The sequence below is a fragment of the Elephantulus edwardii genome, unplaced genomic scaffold (assembly GCF_000299155.1).
Source record: "Elephantulus edwardii isolate Elephantulus edwardi_28Jun2011 unplaced genomic scaffold, EleEdw1.0 scaffold00009, whole genome shotgun sequence".
In the NCBI taxonomy this organism is placed as follows: Eukaryota; Metazoa; Chordata; class Mammalia; order Macroscelidea; family Macroscelididae; genus Elephantulus; species Elephantulus edwardii.
Window position 1 is genome coordinate 27003864 of NW_006399759.1, and position 24652 is coordinate 27028515.

At 35.3% G+C, this 24652-nt stretch overlaps 1 protein-coding gene and 1 pseudogene across 2 annotated transcripts in view; one reads left to right on the forward strand and one right to left on the reverse strand.

The window, feature by feature from the left end:
• The first annotated feature begins 691 nt into the window (after positions 1-691).
• Positions 692-1159, forward strand: LOC102850076 (annotated as a pseudogene).
• A 247-nt stretch (positions 1160-1406) lies between these two features.
• LOC102868021 (ATP-dependent RNA helicase DDX1-like) overlaps positions 1407-24652 on the reverse strand; it is a 42574-nt gene continuing 19328 nt past the window's right edge. Inside the window, exons 13-26 of one of the 2 annotated variants that reach the window (XM_006880665.1) lie at positions 24018-24156; positions 19536-19596; positions 14951-15049; positions 13950-14039; positions 12620-12808; positions 12469-12520; positions 10400-10546; positions 4988-5079; positions 4063-4135; positions 3868-3940; positions 3743-3785; positions 2765-2860; positions 2405-2525; positions 1407-1748 (exon numbers count right to left, since the gene is read on the reverse strand). In XM_006880665.1, coding sequence (XP_006880727.1) covers positions 1618-1748; positions 2405-2525; positions 2765-2860; positions 3743-3785; positions 3868-3940; positions 4063-4135; positions 4988-5079; positions 10400-10546; positions 12469-12520; positions 12620-12808; positions 13950-14039; positions 14951-15049; positions 19536-19596; positions 24018-24156 — 1406 coding nt within the window. In that variant the 3' untranslated portion in view covers positions 1407-1617. The remainder of the gene's footprint in view (positions 1749-2404; positions 2526-2764; positions 2861-3742; positions 3786-3867; positions 3941-4062; positions 4136-4987; positions 5080-10399; positions 10547-12468; positions 12521-12619; positions 12809-13949; positions 14040-14950; positions 15050-19535; positions 19597-24017; positions 24157-24652) is intronic. The other variant, XM_006880666.1, reaches the window with a different exon arrangement.

Genomic DNA, 24652 nt, shown 5'->3' on the forward strand with positions numbered 1-24652 from the left:
TTCCAGCCTTGGAAAGTCAACAGGTCAGTTATGAGCTAGTTCCAATTCCATAGCAATGTGCTGAATGGAGTAGCAGAAGTCTTAGCTTTACAGATATTTATTAAATGGGGGGTGGAGGAGATCTTAAATAGGAAAGCAATCCTTATTATCACTATCACCAAATTACTTATCCATCTGTGGTCAGAGAACCTTTTCTAACTCCTCTTTTCACGAAGCCAAACTAACTTTTCATGGTAACACATTAATTTTTGTATGGCCTGATTTCACTATATACATACAAAATCATTTCAAGATTATCTTCATTTTAGGACTGCTCTTAGTTCCATCATGTCAACTCCAATATATAAGAGGTTGACACATTGACCTGTCCTGTGCCATCTTCATAAAGGTTGTGGCCATTTAGAAATATGTCCTGTGAAATATTCTACTCTTAGCGGTCACTAGTGTTTTCACATAGGCCCTTTAGCAAGCTCATATTCCATACACTCCACTTCATAAACCCATAATGTTCTTTTAAAAGAATCAAGGTAACTTTAGAGTGGCGGTGGGAGGGCTGCTGCACAGCTAGAAGAGCCGCGAAGGTCTGGACGCATGCCCCAAGCTCTCCGCTTCCACTGCCCGCCAGATGACGGAGCGGGAGCTCTACCCGCAGCCCCAGCAGCAACACTCAGACCAGTCCAATAGAAGAGACATGGCCAGGTGGAACACCCACACTGACAACCTCATGGCGGTCAGGACCTGTCAGGATGCAGCCATCATGGGTTATAAGCACTTGCCCTCCGTCCGGGCCGCTGTTCCCAGGAAAACCTTTGTTAACATCATACCAGCTTAAGTTGGAGTTCTTGTTGGCAAAGACCAGTTGTTTTTTTGTGAATGGGCTGACACCTGGGGGCCAGAAATGTTCTGTGATCCGGAACTCAGTGATAGTGGATGGGGACTAGTCCATGGATCTTCACACCAAGAGTACTGGTGGAACACCACCTTTAACCTTACTGTCACCATGACTGCCAAGATGTTAGTCCTGCTGATGGGCAAAGAAGGTGCCCACGGTGGATTGATGAACAAGAAATGTTATGAAATGGCCTATCACCTGCAGCATTCCAGTACTGACCTCGTCTGTCCCTTTCCCCACCACTCCGCACTGCTTGTGCACCCTTAGCCTCTTCCCATACACATCTTTTTTTTTTTTAGACCATTACCCCACATCCTTTATTGATGCCAAAACTATATGGGGCAGGGGGCTGGGCTGGATGGACAGATACCTCCCCCTACCCATGTCCCTCCTGTGTGTGGGTCAAAACATTTTTGTTTGGGGTTTTGGTGTGTGGCTTTTTTCTGAATAAAAAAAAAGATTCTACTAAAAAAAAAAAAATCAAGGTAACTTAAAAACGAGACACAAATTTTCACAAGCATATATTGTCATCAAATTTATTCTTTTCATCAGATTGCCATTTTATGAAGAATTCTTAAGACTAATGTTTTTCACTATGTAAGAGTTAACACTAATAGCTTAAGTTACTAGAAATACTGCTGCTTGGAAGCAGCACAACTGTTTTAGAGTTCTAAGACTACTGGCTGGGCTTCTTTAATTCAAATATTACTTGGTGTATGTTAAAATCAGAAGGTTCTGAACAGCTGGTTAGGAAGGTAGCCAAGATGCAGGAAAGATGTCTGAGCCTCCTTTTCAAGGGCAGCTAACTCTTGAACTGTAGGTGCCAAAATATCCACATGGCCTTTATAGTTTCCACCTGTATTACATACACAAATTACAAAGTAATATTAATGACGTGACTGAAATAATGTCAAAAACACGTTGGCTCAATTATACTAAATACTGCTTCTAGCAATAAATAAGCACTATTAAACAAGTTATCTCTAAAACACCAGAGTTTTAAAAATGCTAAATATTCAGTTTAAGAGAATGAGACTTCAGTGACAGCTGCCCCTTTTGGGGCATCTTTCTACCCAACCTTGTTCTTCAGCCTGGAAAGTAGTTTAGCCAAAATATTTAAAACTTTTCTATTAACAGCTAAGAAAGGACATTCTAGGGAAAGATAATAGTACTCTAGAGGTCTCACCTAATTCAATGAAATCAAAGGGTTCTGATTCTTTATTTAAAATGGCCTATTAATGTTTTTATTTCTAAGCCATTCCATAGAACAGTCAACTACTCTGATGACATTAATACTTTAAGAAAACCAGCAAACCCACTAATCTTTATTCATATAAAATTATGAAATTTATAAGACAGGAATGGACAAAGTACTAAGACAATAAAAATGAGAAAAGATTAATATGCCAATAATATACATTTAATCTAATAAAAGAAAATTCTCTTTTTAAACTGAATCTTAAATAGCACTTACACATTTAAAATAAGAGTTAAAAATCATGCCAAGCTTACCACCAATGGCCCTTTTCTGACCATAGGTAACTTTCCCATCAAATTCATCCACTGGCACTTTTATATCTGGCTCAACCTGAGAAATGGTACAATTCAGGTGTTCTTCTATCTCAGATAGCAACTGAAATGGGACAGGAAATTAAAGTCTTAAAAAGAAAATTCATTTTGACAGTTACATTTTCAGTGTTAAATAAAACCAGGCAGGCTGTAATATCTGGTATATCCTCACAAGTTACAGTTTAAACCTCAAGTAATATTAAATTACTATATTTTCCTCCTAATATTTCTAGATAAGTCGTTAACTGAATATTCTATTTGGTCAATTTAAGTAGCTTTTTGTGAATTTCCTTCAAGTCTTACCTGCATCTCATTGTACCATATGGTACAGCCACCATCTTCCTTGAGTCTTGTGTTATAACAGCCCTTTCCACGGCTGCTACATACATGGTACCAAACCTACATTGAAGAGGGAAAGAATAGTAGCATCTTACAAAAATAAAAATATACTAGGTATATTTACTCTAAACTTGTATTATATGATTTTTCAATGAACAAGAAAAAGAAAAGTGTGATACACTACCCAATTACAACTATTCAGTAGTCCTTTCTGAGAATAACCTAAGAATTTTGTAAATTATGTTGGAGTTATATAGAATGGTATTTTCAGGTAAAACAAGAATGAAAAAGACTGAGGAATGTTATACAAAGATTCCATCACAACTGCTGTTCTTTTAGAAAAAATTCTGACTCATGGCAATCCTACGTGTGTTCCAAGGGGATTTCAATGGTTGGTTGGTTGGTTTTAAAGTACACTACTAGGCTTTTCATCCAAAGTCGCAAGGGTAGACTTGAACTTTCCAGCTTCACCTAGTAGCCAAGTGTGTTAGCCATTTGCATCAATCAAAGATATATCAAGGTTATTTTTTTCTATAAGAGAATAATGAAGCAAATAGAAAAATAACAAACAAAAAAAAATGTGAACAATGGGTATACGGGCATTCCTTAGTTTTGCTACTTTTCCATAAATTTTTTCAAAATAATAAATTATTCCCACTCCACAAAAATCTTCTATAGGATCATGCCAACAGTGTGTAAAGCTTTCCGGTGAAAATTATTACATTACAGTGTTGGAAAAACTTTACATTTTGCATTTTTTCTTTCTAAGTTTCACACTATTATTTGCTTATCCAATGACTATAGAGATTAAGATGCTTTAAAAAGCTCAGCTATATTCCATTTATAATGGAATTAAATTTAAATAGAAAAACCAAAAACTTTTTCCAAGTTCTAAAAATCACAACACAATCACTGACTGTAACAGAGTACTAAAAAGATTACCTTCTCTTTTTCTGTTGCCACCAGAGAAATGGCCAGGCCCATCCTGAAAGATTTGAAGTCTTTATTAGATTTTAATCTTTAGGTAATATGCTTTAAAATGAAGAGGTGGAAAAGAATAGCTGTACCTTTCAGCTCTTCCTACTCTGCCAATTCGATGTACATAGTTTTGCTTTTCATCAGGGAGGGTGACATTTATAACTGTGATGAAAAACAATTACCAACTCTCAGTGTCTAAATTTATAAGTACTGCAAATACATTAGATTATTACATTAGAGTCCATAAGATTCAAATAACAAGCACAAAAAAAGTTTCTTTTTACCATAAGGAACACCATGAATATCAATTCCTCTGGCAGCCACATCTGTGCAAATCAAGAATCTTACATCGCCTTTCTGAAGAGAATGAAAAGAAACAATGTAATTTGGGATTAATGTTTTGGGGATGTTAAAATAAGAAAACAAATTCTATCTTTTCCTTAAAATGGACTCCTATTAATTGTATTTTACTATCAAATTGCAGGACCAGACACTCAATTTCCTGGCTCATTATCTCAGTACTTGGCAACTCTTTTTCATATTATAGGCCCTAGAAAAAATTACATCTGTGTTAAGCACTGAGAGAATGTTGGTGTCTGTGGGCAGCTATACTACTAACAAAAAGGTTACACCAGCAGCTCTGTGGGAGAAAGATGAATAATAGTCTCCCCTGAGATTTATAGCCTTTGAACTCCAGTGGAGAGCCAACTAGGAGAATGTCCCAACTCTATGGCAATGAACAAATGAATGAATACACACTGGAGTAAAGAGCTGTGGTACACTGATAGGTAGAGGTTATTGTATTGGTTCTGAGCTCCAACCAGCTCAAGCCTTACCACGCATGTGGCCCAGAAGGTCTGACCCCAAAGATGGAAAATAAAAAATAATTTTAACTCTATAATAATGTGTAAGTTGTTTATAAAAATCACTAAAACTATTTGAAGTCTTACAAACATTATCCAATGATACCTCTAAAAATAGCTACCTAAAAATTGTTAGACATTTAAATTGAGTATTATTATTACAATACTGTCATTATTATAATAGTGCTGTGCTTATAAAGGTATAAATTATTTGCATGTCAAGGTTGACTAATTTTTGTGATAATGAATATCTATTAGTTAGAGATACAGAAATATCTGGAAGAAGAACTGCTTTAATAATCTTAATTGGAATTAATTAAAACTAGACATAACTAACTTTCAGTACCTTAAATCTTTCCAAGTTTTGCTTTCTCTCATGAGGCTTTCTGTCACCATGAAGACAAACACATGAGAACTGGTGCCCCTTTTTATCAGGCCCTAGAGAAGAGTATATTAAACATTTAACCTTGGAAAACACTACACTAAGGAATAGGGCAAAAAGCCCTGATATAATATCACATAATTCTATGAAAGTTTACATCACAACTTACCATAAACCATGGTTAACACAATTTTTGTCATAAGAGAAATGTCATTAAAATAAATTCACATAGCACTAAACTTTATTTTTATGTAAAAATATTTAAAAGGTTACCATGTCAATCACCAAGGGCAATAGGTAAAGTATGCCAGCTAAAATGCAATGTTGCTGTTACATGTTGCTGAGTGGCCTGTGACTCATAGCAACCCTGTAATAGATCAGAAGCCTGTCCTATCCCAAACCAGTCTCACTGACTCCGACACACTTCCCCCACTACCCAGATACTATGTCAATCCATCTCATCCAGGGTTTTCCTCTCCTGTCTCTCCACCCTTCCAAGCATGACATCCTGCCAACATGCCCAAAGTGTGTGACAAAGAGCTACAAAATCCTTGCTGCTAAGGAGCAACCTGGTTTCATCTTTTCCAGGACAGATCTCTTTGTTCTACTGGCAGCCCATAGACTATCCAATACTATTGTATAGCACAACTCAAAGGCATCAATTCTTCTTCTGTCATTCTTAGTCAATGTCCAGCTCTCTGATGCATAGCAAGTAACTGCAAAACCATGGCCTAGATCAGCACACCTTAGTCTCCAGACTGACATCTTTTCTCTTCAGCACTCTGGAGGAGTCCCTGACAGCAGATTTGCTTTTCTGCTACTGTTATGTGCTGTAGAGCCGCTTCTATGTACAACAGCCCTAAACCCTGTTCTATCTCTTCCTAATCTTTCTGTCTCCGATGCGCCTATCCCCATATCCCAGTGACGGAATCAATCCATCTCATCAAGGGTCTTCCTCTCCTGCACTGCTGTCCCTCCACCCTCCCAGGCATGACATCCCTCTCTAAAGACTGATCCTGCCTTGCAACATGTCCAAAGTATGTCAGACAGAGCTTCAGAATCCTTGCCTCCAAGAAGCAGCCTGGCTTAACCCTCTCCAGGACAAACTTGTTTGTTCTCTTAGCAGTCCATGGTATACAGGACTCTTCTCCAGCACCAAAGCTAAAAGGCATCAACTCTCCTTCTGTCATCCCTAGTCATTGTCCAGCTCTCTGATGCTTAGCAAGTAATTGCAAACACCATGGCCTGTATCAGGCACACCTAAGTCTCTAGACTGACATCGTTGCTCCTCAATACCTTGGAGAGGTCTCTGCCAGCAGACTTTGCCAATGCAATTCGTCTTTTAATTTCCTGGTTGCTGGTACCAAGGGTGTTGACTGTAGAGCCAAGCAAACTGAAGCTGTCAACAATCTCAATCTCTTCATCATCCAACATGATGCTGACAGTCGGCAGAGTGGTGAGAATCTTTGTTGAGCTTCAACCTATATTGAAGGCTGCTGTCCTTGACCCTCTGCAGCAAGCACTTCAGGTCCTCCTCAATTTCAGCAAGCAGGGTTGTGTCATCTACATAACGCAAAATGTTGATAAGTCTACCTGCAATCCTGATGCCACACTTCTCCTCACAGAGCTCAGCCTTCCAGATAATCTGTTCCGCATACAGATAGAAAAGATATGGAGACAGGGCATATCCTTGATGCACACCCTTCCCACTGAACCATGCAGTGTTTCCTTGCTGTGTTCTGATGACTGCTCCTGGATTTACCCAATATAATTTGCTTTTTTATTTCCTGACTGCTGATGCCAAGACTGTTGATTATGGAACCAAACAAACTGACATTGTTAACAATCTCTTCTCCATCTATTATGGTGCTGCTAAATGTCCTAGAGATGAGAATCTTTGCTTTCTTAATGTTGAGTTTCCAATCCATAATGGACATTGCAGTTCATGACCCTCTAGAGGTACTTCTCAGTTTCAGCAAGCAAGACTGTGTCATCTGCCTAATGCAGGATGTTCATGTGTCTTCCTCCAATCTTGATGTCCCATCCTCCTCATAAAGTCTAACCTTCCAAATGATCTGCTCTGCATATAGAAAAAGTATGGAGATAGGATGCATCCTTGATACACTCCTGATTTTGAACCATGCAGTAAAAGGAAAATGCATGTGTATGAAACTTTCCTATTCTACACAAAGCTAAGAATCAAAATATAGTGTAAAGAGATCATTCGTAGAAGAACCGAAATGGGCTTTATTAAAAGTTCGTATCTCATAAGCACACGCTTCTTGGGTGTTATAAGCAACGTGGTTATTTATTTTCCACACCCAAAGCAGATCAGAAGTGACAAAAGGTAAAAATATGCAACTACAGAAGCAGACCCAAGTGATGTTCTTGCTTGCCATTGACTTGAACTGACCCATACCTGACCCTCTCGGGGGTTTTCAGAGGCAGTAAATTGCATGGAAGGAGACTGTCCATCCTTATCCTGAATGGAATCAAACTGTATGCCTTTTGGACTGCAGCACAGCTTCTTATCACTACGCCATGAGAGCTCCCTAGGCAATAGTTGACAGCCAACCATAACAAAGAAGCTCTTCAAGAATACACAGTAACAAAAAACAATGTTTGGGAGTATTCAGAGGCAGGACAACAAATAGCCTTCCAAACCTCAACAGAATCTGTGGGCACCAGTACAACATAGCCTAGAATAACCACCATGCTACTAGACTATATTCCATAGTAAATTAGATTCAAGAAAAGATCCTGAGTTAAGAAAAAAGAAGGCATTTTTCAATAACTATTATTCAGGAGTGAAATAGCTAACAGAATTTCCAAAACACGCAGCTGAGATTTCCTTACATTCCAAATTCCAGTGGCTTAGGGAAATACTACATACACAATTCTATTACCTGGCTTAGACTTGAGGGGTAGCAAGTAGATGGGAGTAAGGTGCTTGTGCTTTTACTTTCCTCTCCTAAGCCCCTAGAATCTGGTATGTACTCTACTACACTGGTGCTCATTTTATTGATCATTTAGGAATAGGGTTTTTAGTAATCTATTTAGGGAGGATGAATGATCAACAGCTCACCTAACCACACAATTGAATTCTCCATTCAAAACCAACAAGGACTTAAAATATTAAAACAGGAACTATAACTGAAACAAACTACAACTGCCAGGATTGGAGAAAGGTTATCAATTAGTATAGTTTGCTCTCTCTATACATGTTCTACATAGGATCATTACCTCTTAACTTTGAAACTTGTTCTAATTTTCTATAAGTTTTTAAATCTTCTTTTTGATCTCTATCAATTTATTATAAAGGAGATATTGTAAAAATCATCCCCTACTATTACAGAAGAATTTGCCCACAGTAACTCTTGAATCTGTTAACTATTATTCTATACATTTTTCTTCAACATTTATTATATTCCCAAACATATACGAAAAACTTAAAGGATTTTAAAAATTAATAATTGTATACCCACCTAATTTCTATTATTAACATTTTCTCATATATCTATTGCTCCATCAGCTTGTTTTTAACATTATATTTTTAATATTTTCCAATGCAAATTGCAAACATTAGCATACATATTTATTTATTTATTTTTTTAGGTAAAATTTACATCAAAGAAAATGTTTACATCTTACATATACATTTTCTGAGTTTTGACAAACACAAACACCCGTGTAAGCTCAAACCCCTGTCAAGATGAAAAATATTAGTATTACCCTACAAAGTTACTCACGCCATTTCCCTACTTCTGCACTCTTGGTATAACCACTGTTGTGGGTAGTTTTTTGTTTTTACCAAATATAAGCAATGACTGCTCTATATGAAACAAACAGAAACATAACATATACACTCTTGTGAAAGGCTTCTCTCACATAGCACTGCATTTCCAAGATTCATTTAAGATCACTGCACACATCAGCAGCCTATTCAAGATCTTTTATAAAAGTGGTTGTATTATTTTGCATTATCAGTGACTACATACTCACATACCAGGTGTTCCACATAACAACCAAAATATCCCAGAGATTTCATTTTCCATTTCCCTACTGACTGATAACAAACTAAATAAACCAAATAAAATAACTATGTAGAACATTAATTGGTTTATATATATAGTTATAAAGTTATACAATTTAGAATCACGGTATTTTCCTTTTCTATTACATTCGCTTCAATTTTAATAATTTTATCTTAACATCTCCTGTTTCCTATTAGAGTAGCTTTAAGTTAAAGGTAAATCTCTACAGAGTCCTGTATACACATACTCAAAGCTAGCTGATACTTGAATAACACAGTCAAAAATCCAAGCATACACAACTGACCTAGAACCACAAGGGTTCGAACTGCAGGCCCATGAATTTTTACACATGGGTCTTTACCCTATCTCTAGGAAAACCTGGTGTGATTGTGCTATTAACCCAAAGGTTCAAACCCACTAGCAGTTCCAGGGGAGAAAGATGGACAATCTCTTTCGGTGCAATTTATACCCTCCCGAAAATCCACTGAAGGGTCAGCTCTGATTCAGTTCAGATTCAATGGTAATGAGTGGATGAGTGCTACTGCGATGTGCCCAAGTCTTGCAGTTATCTGCTTACAATGCTGACACCAATTATCTCCACATAACGAGTTTGTCTCTCCAGTAAATTATAAAAATACATTTTACGTGTACATATATACACATGCTCATGTGTGTATGCATGTCAAAGTCATCACCATCCAGGTGGAAATGACTCATAGTTGACCCTCCAGCAGGTTATGACAGACATATACTAACACACACAACCCCTACACACATTACCTTTGTCTTTTCACATTTTATGTGGTCTGATTTTAAAAGTATGTTTCTTGTAAACATTTTGACTTGCCATTAAAACAGTCTATCTTTTATCAAAAGACTTCAGTTGACTTGCATTTTGATTGTTACTTATCTGTTCAGATTTTCCTATCATCTCATTTTATAATTTCTAACCACTCTCCTTTTCCCTTCTTTCTTAAATTCTTAATAGATTAAGAACTTTTACCTCAAACTATTTTTCCCCATCTACTGACGGAGAAAATAAATAGTCCCGTATTTGATTGTTCTTAAAAATTTAACATGGGAAGTTATTAATAATTACTCTTTGCCCAAATGTTGTGAAGGTCTTAGAATTCATTGATTTCTCATCACAGTAATGAAAACATACTTATCTTGAAAATCTTAATTGTTTTTTGGGAGCATGTCACATTTAAAAAGTACTAAATAAAATCATATACTGATAAGGCTCCATCACTGATTTATATTCTGTGGCTATATCCTAGTCTCTCTCTAATCTATTACATAAGCAAACGAAAAGAATCTATTTAAAGTGAAAACAAAGTACCTCCTCCTTGTTGCATAAAATACTGCTCCAAGTTATCACAATCAATTTTGGTTCTACAGAAGATGATTGCTTGATCCATCTTGTGTTCCTTGATTGCCCGGACAGCATACTCCCCCTTGAGGATTTTAATAGCTTCAGACCACATCTCTTGAATACCACAAGAGAAAAACAGAATTCAATCTCAGGTTGTCATAAATACTCACAAATATAGTCAGATTTACTGATTAATGCACTTTTAGGCAAAAAACTCAAACTATTCTTTTCAGTACACAGACAAGAAGGAATAAGACAGGGTGAAATAGGGAGAACACTCATCTGTTCATTTATCTTCCTGTTTCCTTTTCCACACCACTGTATGGGGTACACAAATATCCATAATCACATCTCAAAGAGAGAAACCATACAAACATGCAGAAATATAAACCCATACCAAAACTTAATTAATTCTACCTCTCAATTATTGTCTGCTTTGCATCAATTCTAAATTTTCAATAAATATTTAATAAGTCATAACTCCTTTAATAAAAATCAATGTACTTATCTAAATGCTTCCCTCTACGGAATAAAAAAGCTTTAATACCAAATCTATTAAAAGTTCTCTAGTCATTTTCCTTATCATACTTTTTATTCTTTTAAAGAATAAAAGCTGAAGGTGAGGTGTTGCTATCAACTAATTAATACAAGATTTTAATTCAGTAACCAAATTTTACAACACCCCAAAATATTTCTAAGGTCCTCTGTTCATATCTAATTTTAAAGATGTGAAAAGAGCAAAGCTTTTATAAGAAAACAAGCCAGTAAAGTCTTTTTTATTATTTTGACCTGGCACTGGTCTGTGCATTGCTGTACAGAGGTAACTCGTGGTTGCTGTGATGCTGAACACCATGACAGTGATGTGCCAAACATGGTAATGGGTACACATGGTGGACAGTGTTGGCTGGAGCTTCCCAACTAAAAGAAGCCTGGAAGCAGGAGCGGCATCCACTTCTGAAATGGCTTGCCTCCAGAAACTCTATGTATGATTAGTGCTCAGGCCTTCCGTTCACAGGGTCGCTATGAGTCATCTACGACTCAACAGCACCTAACAACAACAACAACAATAGTATTTTCACTCAACTTGAACCTAAAAACTATTGTTGTTATGTGCTATAGAGTTGGAACCAACTCCCAGCTGACCCTCCAGCAGGTTTTCGGAGGCTGTAAATTGCCATGAGCAAATGATCTATTTTTTCCCCATGGAGTAGCTGGTGATTCAAACCACCTAACTTTGGGTTGGCAGTAATACTAGGCCACCAGTGTTCTCTAATAAAAAGAATAGTTCAGCAAATATATAGTAAATTTGGAGCTCATACAGAATTGAATTCAAAAGAATGTTCTTGAATTAAGATTTCCTATAATTCATATTTCTGATAATTGTCAAAACTTTGTCAAATCCAACCACTGACAAAAGGCTGTCTAACTTTTGCCAGCAATCCCCTTAAAACAATTAACGCAGGACATGTAATTTAACAGACACAATATGCATTCTTCTAGGTTCTCTAAGCACTATCTTTGTATAAATTTCTTCCTACATCTTCAAAACACTATGTACCTGAAATCAGCTATGGATTGAAATGTCTTCACTAAATCAAATTTGTTATAGCTTTAAAATAAATCTATAAACAATTATTTGAAAATCATTGTGGTATCTTTTGCAAAGCAGAAGATGAAAATGTTTTTCTTTGCTACTCAATATCATTGAAAAGCCTTCAAAACATTCAGCAACAGTATAAAACTTATCTAGAGAAAACTGCTAATTTCCTATAATCAGTGAAAATAACATCAAACAAAGTATTTGTGACTTAGATTCCAGGAAGTAAAGAACTAAATCTAGTAATTAATTATAGTATCTAATCCTTGTTAGTGGACTAATTACTTTTTCTGTTTCTTCTGCTTTTTTCCAATTTCCTAAATTCTAACCTTTTAAGTCATCTCAAATCCTTCATGAAAGTAAATAGGTCATAAATTCAATAAAACAAATTAATCCTTTTCAAAGTCTTTCCAACACTTTATTGATTTTTTTTATTTACCTGAACTATTAGCACCAGGTCTGGTGTTATCTTTTGCATGCACTTCATCAGTCTACCAGAAGAAATGAACAAAAAGAGAAAATGAGATGATGATTCAAAACAGATATAAATTTTTAAAAAGAGAACTACCTGAACATTATCAAGTACTTACTCTAATGTGGTTTTTCCCAAGCCTTTCCCAGAGTCTGTCAGTTTTGGGATTCACTGGGACAACAACATGATGTACTGTATCTGGAACAGAATCTTCTCCTTTTAAATCAACCCATGTGGGAAAATGCATTATCTTCTCAGATAGTTTTTTAACATCAAAAGAATGCAAAGTTGCAGAGCAAACAATCACCTATGAACAGAAATATCAATATGGAAATAAAATTTTATTTTACAGTAATACTTCTATCACGTAAATATTGATATCGCATGTGGGAACACAGAGAACCCGAGTTTACAAACAAGGTTAATATCTGATTCTATACAGCAATAACTTGGGGTAGGACTACAGACAGGTTACTAATTTCTCTGAGCTTCAGCCCCCACAGTGTCACACAGAAATCTCAACATCTATTTCTATTAGGAGTATAGGCCCTGTGAGACAATCTATAAAAAGCTACTATTTATTCCCTTCTCTCAAAAGCTTTTCCATTTTATCATACCAAGAGGTATGATAAAAGTAAAAGTCATATTTACTTTTACAAAAATAATTACTAAAGAATTATTTTTATTAATTCAAAATATCTGTTTCTTCAAACAAGAAGTGGTAACAGTAGACTTATTATAAACTTTATAAAGGAGAAAAAAAAGAAAAAAACCAAGAATGTTATTCTTTCCAGCCTTCTGCTGAAAATTTACTCCAAAGTGCTCTATTCCTAACACCCATTTTTAAGATTGTTTCATTTGGGTGTACTATCAAATGAATGACAGAAGGAGAACTGATGCCTTTGAGCTGTGTTGCTGGAGAAGAGTACTGAATATACACCATGGACTGCTAGAAGAACAAACAAATTCAACCTAGAAAGGGTGAAACCAGGCTGCTCCTTGGAGGCAAAGATTCTGAAGGTTCATCTGACATACGCTGGACATGTTGCAAAGAGGGCCCAGTCCTTAGAGAGGGACGTCATGGTTGGGAGAATGGAGGGACAGCACAAGAGAGGAAGACCCCCAATGAGATGGATTGATTCAGTCACTGGGATAGTGGGGTTAGGTGTGTTGGAGATAAGAAGATTGGCACAGGATAGAGCAGGGTTCAGAGCTTTTGTACAAAGGGTCACTATAAATCACAAGCGACTTGACAACACAACATAACATCAAATGAAATAACAAAGTAAACATTTTATACAGCTATTAATCAGAAGGCATTAAAACAAAAAACTCTGTGCTCATAAGCACAAATTCAGAAAAATTGTCTGTATTTTAAAAGGCATTAGTCAACTAAAAATTGCAAAAAATATTGTGTAGAGATAAATTAATCATCATTTTTTTTATACCTGAAGTCTTTTCCCATCAGACGTAATCTGAGGAATCTGATTGTGAATCCTGTTTATAAAATCAGAATAACCTTGAGAAAGAAGTCCATCCTAAAGGAAAAGTAAAGAAAATAAATTTTACAATAACATCTCTTTCTTTTCTAAATCAAATGTAAGATAAATCAATTGATTTATAGACATAAGTATCTCCATGTTTATAATAATTATTTTCAATTAGATATTTAAAGTTACATATTTGGCTTTAGATTCTAAACGACTGAAATATGAAAAAGCTGACAATCCATGCAACAATGAATGAATGGAAACCCAAAATCTCTGTAAATAAAATATTCATTAAAAGTAATAAAATTTAATTAATTAAAAGAAAAAGCTGACAATCCAAATAATACTCCTCTCATATTTTAAAAGTATTTTTGCCATTTCTATGGTTAATAATTTCTACTACATGTTCTTAAAAATAACTTTAATTAAAGCAAACAAAAAATCTTCAGTGCTAAGCAACTTGTTCAATTCATCTTAAAAAGAATGTCTGGAGGACCTTAAATATTTGAATAGGACCCAGAGAGTTCACATCTGCAATTCTTATATAGAGAAATAATTCATAATGTGGGTGAAAAATTACGTACAAAAAAACAGACATAGGGAGCAAAACCACAAATCTATACAGCTAATAATGGAAATAATTTAATACACCAGAAAGTATTCTTAGGATAAATCACTAAACAGTCTTCAAAAACTGTTTACAATTAGTTATAACAAACAGATTTATTATATTTACATTCTCAAAAAAACCTTTCTTTTTCTAGATTCCTCATAGTGTGATTTCAACTACCTAAGTAACGGATAAGCAAAAGGAGTGGGTGAAAATATGCCAACAGTAACAATAATTCTCTCTAGGTATTGAGATCAAGACAGAATTAGTTTTTTACTCCATTACTTAACATTTTTTTTAACTAATAAGACAACAAACTTTTAAAATGTCTAATTATATTTCAACATACAGCTTCATCCAGGACCAGGAATCTAACTTGAGATAAATTCAGCTTTCCAGTTGACACCAAATCGTCTAGTCTTCCTGGAGTACCTACAACGATATCTACCTGAAAAAGATCCAAAGCAGCACACATCAAAAAACTGAAAATTATCTTAAAATAGGAACTAATATTTTTATAAATAATATAAAAAATCCAAGTTATAATAAAATCATGCATATTATAAGAAGTCACCAAACAAAACCCCAATGCTGCCAAGTCAATCCTGACACGTAGTGAGCCCACATGTCACAAAGCAGAGCTGAGATGCAAAGGAATCATCCTTGGCTACAATATTTACAGAAGCAGTTCTTTAGGTCTTTCTTCTGCAGTGGCATTAATTAGTTAAGAGTGTCTGCATTACCCGGAAACCTACAATAGTCCTTACACACGAAATCATAAATCATAAAAAAATTACGTGACTCAGAAGTGTGTAGTTCAAATCCACCAGATGCTCTGCTGGAGAAGGAGGGGCAATCTCCTCCTGTACCAGTCAGATCTAACTTGATGGTACACACACACACAAATAATAATTAAAAAAAAAAAAATTACACGAAAGGTATGGGAAAACACTATATACAAAACCTGTATTTCATTTTAATTTATGTGAAGATTTCTGCAAATGACTTGTCATCTTAAATATAATATGCAGCACTGTATGTAAATTTTCATTTCCAAGTAAATATTTGATGAGTTAATAGGAATTCTGAAATTAAACCAGGATTCAAACTCCAATCCAACATCAGTCAGCTTTGTTATCTTGAGTTAATCTATTTTTATTTCATTTTCTCATTTTTAAAATGGGATAGTACATATTTTACTTTTGTTATTGGTCATGACTGATTAAGAGAAAAGATCTATAAAACAAGAACTGTATTAACTTTAGGTGCTAAATAAAATTGGTTATAATTAATTATGATCCTATTCTCAGAAAAAAGAATAATATTTACTACTTGTCAAGTATTCATAAAAAACAAGCTGATGATAATGGAGTTAAGGTAGCATAGTCCATAGGGGGCTGTGCTGCTAACTCGAAGGCGGCCCTCTCTATGGACAGAGCTGTCAGCGTGGTGGTGAGTAACTGTAGGTAGTCTGGATTCACCAGCTGCTCTATGGACCAAAGACATGCAATCCCCTCCCTTGTGATTTACGGCCTCAAAAAACCTGCCAGAGTGTCCAGCTGTCAGTTTAACTCAGTGTCATTGAGTTTTGTTTTAATTTGAACATTTTGTCAATTTTAACTTCTGTGATGAGTCTATGTTGCTAGGAGGGGCTATTCCTGGGAAAGTGATATGATGCTCAGAAAGACAGAGGTTCAACGAAGGAGAGGAAGACCCTTGACCAAGTGGATTGACATGACAACTACTGCAATGGGCTCTAATGTGTCAAGAATTGTGAAGATGGAACAGGATAGAACAGGGTTCAGATCTGCTGTTCATAGGGTCGCTATGAGTTATACTCTATTTGATGGCACCTAACAATAACAAAACATGACTGTATAATTTAAAACAAGTTTACAAGGGCTAAAACATGACCTTTAATTTGTATAACACCTGGATTTAAAAATCGTACCTAGAACAGTCATTAAATACAAATGACAGTTGATCAGACAAGTTGTGTGATAACACCAAAGGCATCTTCCATGAAGAAAGAAAAAAGCCACTGAAGAAAGAAAAAGATCATTAAAAAAACAGGGGAGAAAGAAAAGACCGAAATGGATATCAAAACAGACTGAAAATGGCACTAGAGCTGAACAGATTTCAAAGGGAAGACAAAACAAAAGTGTGATAATTACATATGTAAAGACCCAGAGTGAAAAAACCAAAAGGGAAGACCATGCTCAGCATTTCTCAACCTGAAAGAACTGGAAAACAAACTTAAAAACCCAAGAGTTAAAATGCTAAAGGGTTCTATAGGCCAAATACTGAATGCAGAAAGCATCAAAATAAGATGGAAGAAAAACACAGAATCCACCATATCAAAGAGTTATTCAACACTGAACCATTTTGGGATGTATCAAATGAATAAGAATCAATGGAACTGAAAGAAGCCCTACTTATACTAAAGGCACTGGCAAAAAGAAGGCTCCAGGAATTCAGAAGAGTAACAACTGGTGTGTTCCAACAAACATGCAGTGCTGGACGTGCTCACTAGCCTATGATAAGAAGAGAGTGACCTGGCCAACTGACTACAGAGATTCCATACTTGTGCCCATTCAAAAAAAGTTACAATGGAGTGCAGAAATTATCCAATAATATCACATCATGCAAGTAAAATCCAGTCTTCAAAAATGAGTGGAACAGTACATCAACAAGGAGCTTCCAGAAATTCAAGTTGGATTCACAAGTGGCTGTTAAAGAAGACATCACTGCTGATGTTATATGAACTTGGCTGAAAACAGAGAATACCAGAAAGATGTTTACCTGTATTTTAACTATGCAAAGCATTTGACTGTGTCAGTTTTAATAAATCATGCACACCCTTGAGAATGGGAATTTCAGAACACTTAATTTTGCTTATGTGAAATCTATACATAAACCAAGAAGCTGTTCAAATAAAACAAGGGAACAATGAACAGTTTAAAACCAGGAAAGGGATACATAAGGGTTACATCCTTTCTCTACACCTTGAATATTTCATCTGTATGCTGAGCAAATCATTTAAGAAATTGGACTCTATAAAAAAAATGTGGCATCAAGATTAGAGATTTGTCTACAATCAGTGTTAATGCAGAGGACACAATCTTGCATGCCAAAAGTGAACATAACCTACAGGAACATACATACTGAAGAGTTAAGCCTTCAGTATGGATTACATTTCAACATCAAGAAAACAAAAATTCTCACAACCAAACCTATAGGCAACATCATGATAGATGAAGAAATGAAGTTGTCAATAATTTAATTTTACTTGCATCCACAAAATCAACCACCATGAAAAAAAAAGGAACTCATGAAATATTACACAAAATGGGTGACCCTGGAGGACATTATGCTGAGTGAGATATTTCAGGCACAAAAGGACAAATACTGCATAATGCCATTGTTGTAAAATGGGACGGATATTGGAGTTGCGGGAAATTAAGAGGGGTAAATAATGTATAATGCATTGAAACAGATGAGGGAGAGAACTGTTTAGGAGGAATATATGAGTAGGTATTATTCTCATGACAAGAGTCCAGAATGAAAGCTGCTTAGTGGACTGGGGTGGGGGGGGAGAGAACGAGGACGACTGTATAACAAAGAAAGATTTTTTTTTTCACTTTTAAAAGAGAAAAGTGAACTGGGGGGAGGAGTGGGCAAGAAGGAAAGTGTGCAACAATGAATGAATGGAAATCCAAAGTCTCTTTCATTAAAATAAAAAAAAAAATCAAAAATTTTGAAAAAATAAAGACATAAACAACCATGGTAGAAGCAGTCAAAAAAAAAAAATCAAGACATGCTGTATATTGGGCCAATCTACTGTCAGGGACCTCTTAAAAGTATAAAAAAAGTGTCAGTTTAATGACTAAAGTGTGCCTGATCCAGGTCACAGTATTTTCAATTACTTACTATGCATGTGAAAGAGTTTGTAAAAGAAAAAGAAGAGCAGAAATAGGACATTTATCTTCTAAGAAGTAGTGTGGATTGATAGTCTATGAAGAATGTTATAGAATAGCACTGTCTTTTACTTTGTCACTGGCTTCATCCACCATTACCAAGTTTTGAAATTCAAATGAGGAGAGATCTATATATAACACTTTGATAAAATGTCGATAGCTGTAAAAGTGCTTCAAGCCTTTTGTTCATAGGCAAACAACAACGTATCTATATGTATATATAAAAAGTCCCAGTTCAAGTAAGTAAATTCTGAATAATACTGATTCTCCACTAGGCTTTCAGAGATGGAAATCTTAAGGAGAGGAGACCATCCATCTTTGTGTCATGTAGTAGCTGGTGGATTCGAACTACATAGTCTTTTGATTAGCAGCTCAAAACACTATAGACTATGCCACGAGAGCTCCTTAAAATGGAGGAAAGCACATTTAATCTTATAAAAGCTTTACAGGTAGGGGGAAAAAGAGAGCTGAAATACTTAATAACTTAAGTGAAAAACAGGTTTGCATTTTGAGGGACCTAGATTAGCAACAAACCTATTACAACTTCTACAACTATAAAAATAAATGTAATATACAGGATGAAAAACAGTCAGACTTAGTACTGAGAAGTATAAGAATATTAATTCAAAGAATGATTCTTTCTCCTCTATGCCATTAGGTCAAATCTAAAGTTCACTAACAAAATTGGGGGTGGGGGGTAGAAAACAAAAAATTAACAAATGCTAGGATTTCTAAACCGAGATATTTGAAAAAAAAAAAACTTGTGTTCTGTCTACTTCTGAGGGAAAAAATATGTAACTGTAAGAAATTAAGAAAGTTATGTTGAGCAAATACCATGCTCTTCTAAAACTGTACTAATTTTTAGCCTCATTTTATTTTTCTTGAAACACAAAGTATACTACCAAAACACAACAAACTGTAGCCTAACTTCTTATAATTAAAAAGTACACAACTTACCCCATTATCTAAAACAGAAAGCTGATCCCGGGCTGCAACACCTCCAATTATCAGAAGCTCCCTGAAACACACAGCAGATTGATAAATTGAAACAAAGTGTTCTTTGCATTGTCTGATCTGTAACCCTATCTTTTGGGTGGAAATTAAGGTTGATTCTCACAACTGGCCCAATTTAGTATTATAAATGAAATAGTAGTTCACAATGATTTCATTCTACTAGGATCAACAATCAATATACCCCTGCAAGCAGCAGGCAATAATCAAATGGCCTACTGCACTGTAAATCTGCTACAAAAGACTTCTTTAAGATAGTAAAGAGCAAAGATGTCTAAGATGCAAAAGACTCAAGCCATAGTCTTTTTCAATCTCCTCATAAAAACTGCATAATGAACCTGCAAGATGAAAAAGAAGCACTGCATTCACATGAAATGCTATCAAAAAATACTAAACACACCACAGATAGGGAGAAGAACGAAAAAATCAGTCTTAAAAAAAATAAAAGTAGAATGCTTCTTAGATATGAAGATGGCAAGACTTCTGCTTGCTAACTTATGTACATCATCAAGGAAAGAACAACTGCTAGAAAAGAGCATTATGTTTGGTAAAGGCCCTGCAAAAAATCATGGAAACCCTCCATGAGATGGATTGACATAAACAGCAGTAACAGCAAATTCCAAGCTGTAAACCTCATGAAGATGCACGTGACTAGACACTAGACATTTTATTCTGTTACACATAAGATTGCCATGATTGGACTCATTGCATGACAACTAACAACAAAGCAAATGAAAAAGAATCCACAACAAAATTTGAGGCTGGACGGAAACATGAACTTCACTGTGTATTCAGCCATACACAATGTTGAAACTAAATAAACTTGCTGAAGAGCATGTGGAACTTGGAGCATTAAAAAATATTGCTCCTCATCTATTTCTTACCCCTCCATATTAAGATGCATATCTATCTCTCTTTCCCTCTGTGTGTGTGTGTGAGTGTTTGTACTTGTGTAAATTATCTCTACAAAACAAAAACTGGTTGCCCTTGGGCAGAAAGCTAGAAAAAGAGAGCAAGATAAAAAGACACTTTACAAAATATTCTTTTTATGATGTTTGAGTTTTTCGTATTTCAAATACTGTCTTTTATAGTTTAAAAAATGAATGTCTTATGTCAACATAATTCATTATGAAAGTCAGTGTCTTCAACAAATGGAAGAGGAAAAAGTGGGAAATGTACATGTAATAAATGTAGACTCTTTCCTTGAATCATACAAACTAAGTAAACCCAAAATACATTATTGGTCAAAATACAAGATGAAAAATGTATGTCTTATAAGCAATCACAGGTGTACATATTCATGGCCTTGAATTAGTCGAAGATTTCTTCTATATGTCACTAAAAGCTGAAGGAACAAAAGAGAAATACAGACAAATTGGACTTCATCACAATTCAAAGCTTGTTTAATCAATTTCATCAAGAAAATGAAAAGACAACTTAGGAAACAGGATAAAATACTTGCAAATTATTAACCTAATAAGGGACTTGTATCTACAAATATATAAGAATTTTTCCAATTCAACAAGATGACAAAAAACAACCCAACAGAAAATGGACCAATGATTTAAATTGATACTTCTCCAAAGATGATATACAAATGCCCATTAACCATATAAAGTGGAAGGAGGAGTGGCATCCACTTCCATAATAGCTTGCCTCAGGAAACCCTATGAACTTGGAGAGAGGATGAAAGGCACCCAAGCGTCAAGGACTCTCCTTCATAGGGTCACTATGAGTCACCTGCAACTCGACAGCACTTAACAACAACAACCACCATATAAAAGCTGTTCACTAGTTAAACTAGCTGCCATCAGGTAGCTTCCAACTTAATGGTAATCACATGAGCTAGAACAGAAATAATGCCACAGGGTTTTCAGTTGCTGATTTTTTAAAATAGATTGTCAGGCCTTCCAAGATGCCTCTGTCTAGATCATAACAGGAAATTTTAATCATCTGCACCACCCAAAGTAAACTAACCAAAAAAAACACAAACAACCCAAATCATTCCATAGAATCAATTTCAATGAACAGAGATGCCAATCAAAATTATAATGAGATATTCTTTCAAGCTCATTAGAACACATCTAAGAAAAAAGACTAAATGCTGGTGAGGATTTAGAGGAAGGATAGATAACTCTTACACTATACTATAATGAAGATAAAATGGTGTACTAACTTTGGGAAAGTTTGGCAGTTTCTCCAAATGTTAAATATGAAGTTATCATTTGACTTAGCAGTCCACATATAGGAATATATTCAAGAGAAAGAAAACTAACATTTCAATAAAAATATACAAATATTTATTTAGTATGATAGCTAAAAAGTGGAAAACGCAAATGTCCATCAAGTGATGAATGAACAAATACAGATTATCTACAAAACAGAGCTATTAAAAAACTGAAGTACTGATTATGCATGGATGAAGTGTGAAAAAGTAGATAGCAAAGATCATACAATGTTTTATCCAATTCACATGAAGGTCAGTTATGAGTTGGTTTGGGCTCAACAAGAATGAGTTAGAGGCTTTCTCTCTTTTTTTAAGTAAGCCTATCACTAAAATGATAGGTCTATTTGTGACAAAAATTCAAAGTTCCTGGAATTAGATACTGGTGTTGGTTGCACAACCTTGTGGAACTGACCACTTTCAAATGGTGAATTTTATTTCAATTTAAAAAAAAAATTATTATCCAAAGTAAAATTCACACAATTCAAGTAGTTTACTTATGTTTGACCGCTCTCGATTTAGAAGGAAGTGGCTACCAAGCAAGAAGTTCCACAAGATCATGTAATTTTAGTCTTCCACTGTAGAGCGGCAAAAAGAACAAAGTTTTTCACTAAAATGATACACTTAAAAAAATGATACGCTTCATTGGTGTAAAAAAATTCTTCAGTTCATAAGTTTACTACATTGCGGTGGCTTGTGTGTTGTTGTGATGGTAGGGGCTATGCCACTGGTATTTCAAATTCAAGCAAGGTCAGCCATGGTGGACGTATTCAGTGGAACTTCTAGACCAAGAAGCAGGAATGACCATCCACTTCTGAAAACAGGTCTTTGAAATCTCTGTGGACAATGAAGAACACTGTTGAATTCAGTGCCACCAGGATGAGCCCCTCAAGCTGGAAGGCACAAAAAAACGCAACTGGGAAAGAGGGACCGCATCACAGTAGTCTACTGTCATGACACCACTGTGATAAAGCTTTCACCCAATGAAGGACCTTCCTATGTTGATGTGACAAGTTTCAAAATGACAGACATTCATTAATAACTGGAACTTGTAAAAATATGAATATAGGAAAATTTGAAGTGGTAAAAAAAGAAACAGAATAGGGTTTAGGGCTGTTGTACATAGGGTCGCTATGAATCGCAAACAACTTGACGGCACATAACAACAACAGTGAATTAAGATGGGCTGGAACTGGGCATTTTTACTCAGATACTCATATGATTTAATATGCCAGGAATGACAAATTGAAGGAATGGTGTCAGATTCATTGTCAAGAAGAGCACTTCAAGATCTATCCTGAAGTATAATGCTGTGACAGACAAAATACTACTCATCTACATAAAAAGGAGACACATTATTGTTGTTAGGGGTCATCAAGCCAACTATGACTCATAGTGACCCTACAAACAATTGAACCATCCTATTTTGTGCCATCTTCACAATCTTACTGCAGGTCAATGCAATAGTCATTATTCAAATAAATTCACCAACTATTAAAGCCAAACATGACCAAACTGAGGATTCCTACCAACTGCAGATTCCTGAAATCTGAAATTGATCAAACATGCAATCAAGGTGCACTAATAAATGGTGGCTGGAATGTAAAAGATGGTTAACAATGAAGGAATTATATTTGAAAAATAGGGCCTTGGTGACAGTATTAAGGCTGGATTACTTAAAAGAATTCTGTTCAATCAATGACTTATTAACTGCAAATACTTTTAAAAATAAATAAATAAATGGTAACTATCTAGATGGACCACTCTTGATAGACTACACTGAAATCAGACTGTTCACAATATTTGCCATCAAAGCAGGCCAGGGGCTGACTATAGAACATACCCAAAACTCATTTGAAAGTTGACACTGAAGATGAAGAAAATGAAAACAAGACTCTATTTCAATTGAACTGAACACTCATCTCAAGACCAGATTTGATGCACTGAATGCTAATGGCCAAAGCAGAGGAGTTGTGGGATGACATAAAGGACATCATTCATGAAGACAGCAAAAGGTCATTACATAGACAGGGATGAAAGAACAAAATAGATATCAGAAGAGACTCTGAAACTTACTCTGTCATTAAAAGAGAACAAAAATACAATGAATTTTTTTTCTATGTTATTTTTTCCCTATCTTACTTACTCTTCTAAAATGCCTGGAGCCTAAACAAATCTGGTATGTCGGCACAAAGTAACTTTACCTTAATTTAGGATTGTCAATGTATTTTTTAAACTGCTTGACGTTATTCAAAGTTTGTTCAGCTAACTCTCGGGAGGGCTCAACAATGAGAGCTTTTGGAGCATTGGGTAGAAACTTTGTTTGTGCCACTTGTGCACTACCTTAAGAGAAAAAGAAAACACACATTCAAATCACACTTCAAAATATAATTTTAAAAGACTACACATATCAAAATTTTAAATAACTGCCAAAAGTTATAGAAGACAAACAAAATGAAACAAAGGTAAGATTTCTAACATGAATTAAGCCTTCTTTAGAACAATTCTTAGAATTACTGCAATTGACTTCATATCTCCAGAAAAATAACCAACTCTTTTGTGATAAAGTAACAAGTTATGAAATTTCTCTACTTTAAGTAACTAAAATATCCTAGATAGTATATAGTGGTAGTATAAATATTGCTTTATAGGGTTGTTGTGACGTTAAAATAAAATTGCTCCCTTTGTGACTGAGATACCTCACTCAGCATAATGTCCTCCAGGGTCACCCATTTTGAATAATATTGCATGAGTTCCTTGTTCTTCAATGCAGCTGTTGTAGAATGAGGCTGGCATTGGGGTGGGAGTAAGACTGAGAAAAACTGAATGAAATGTTTAC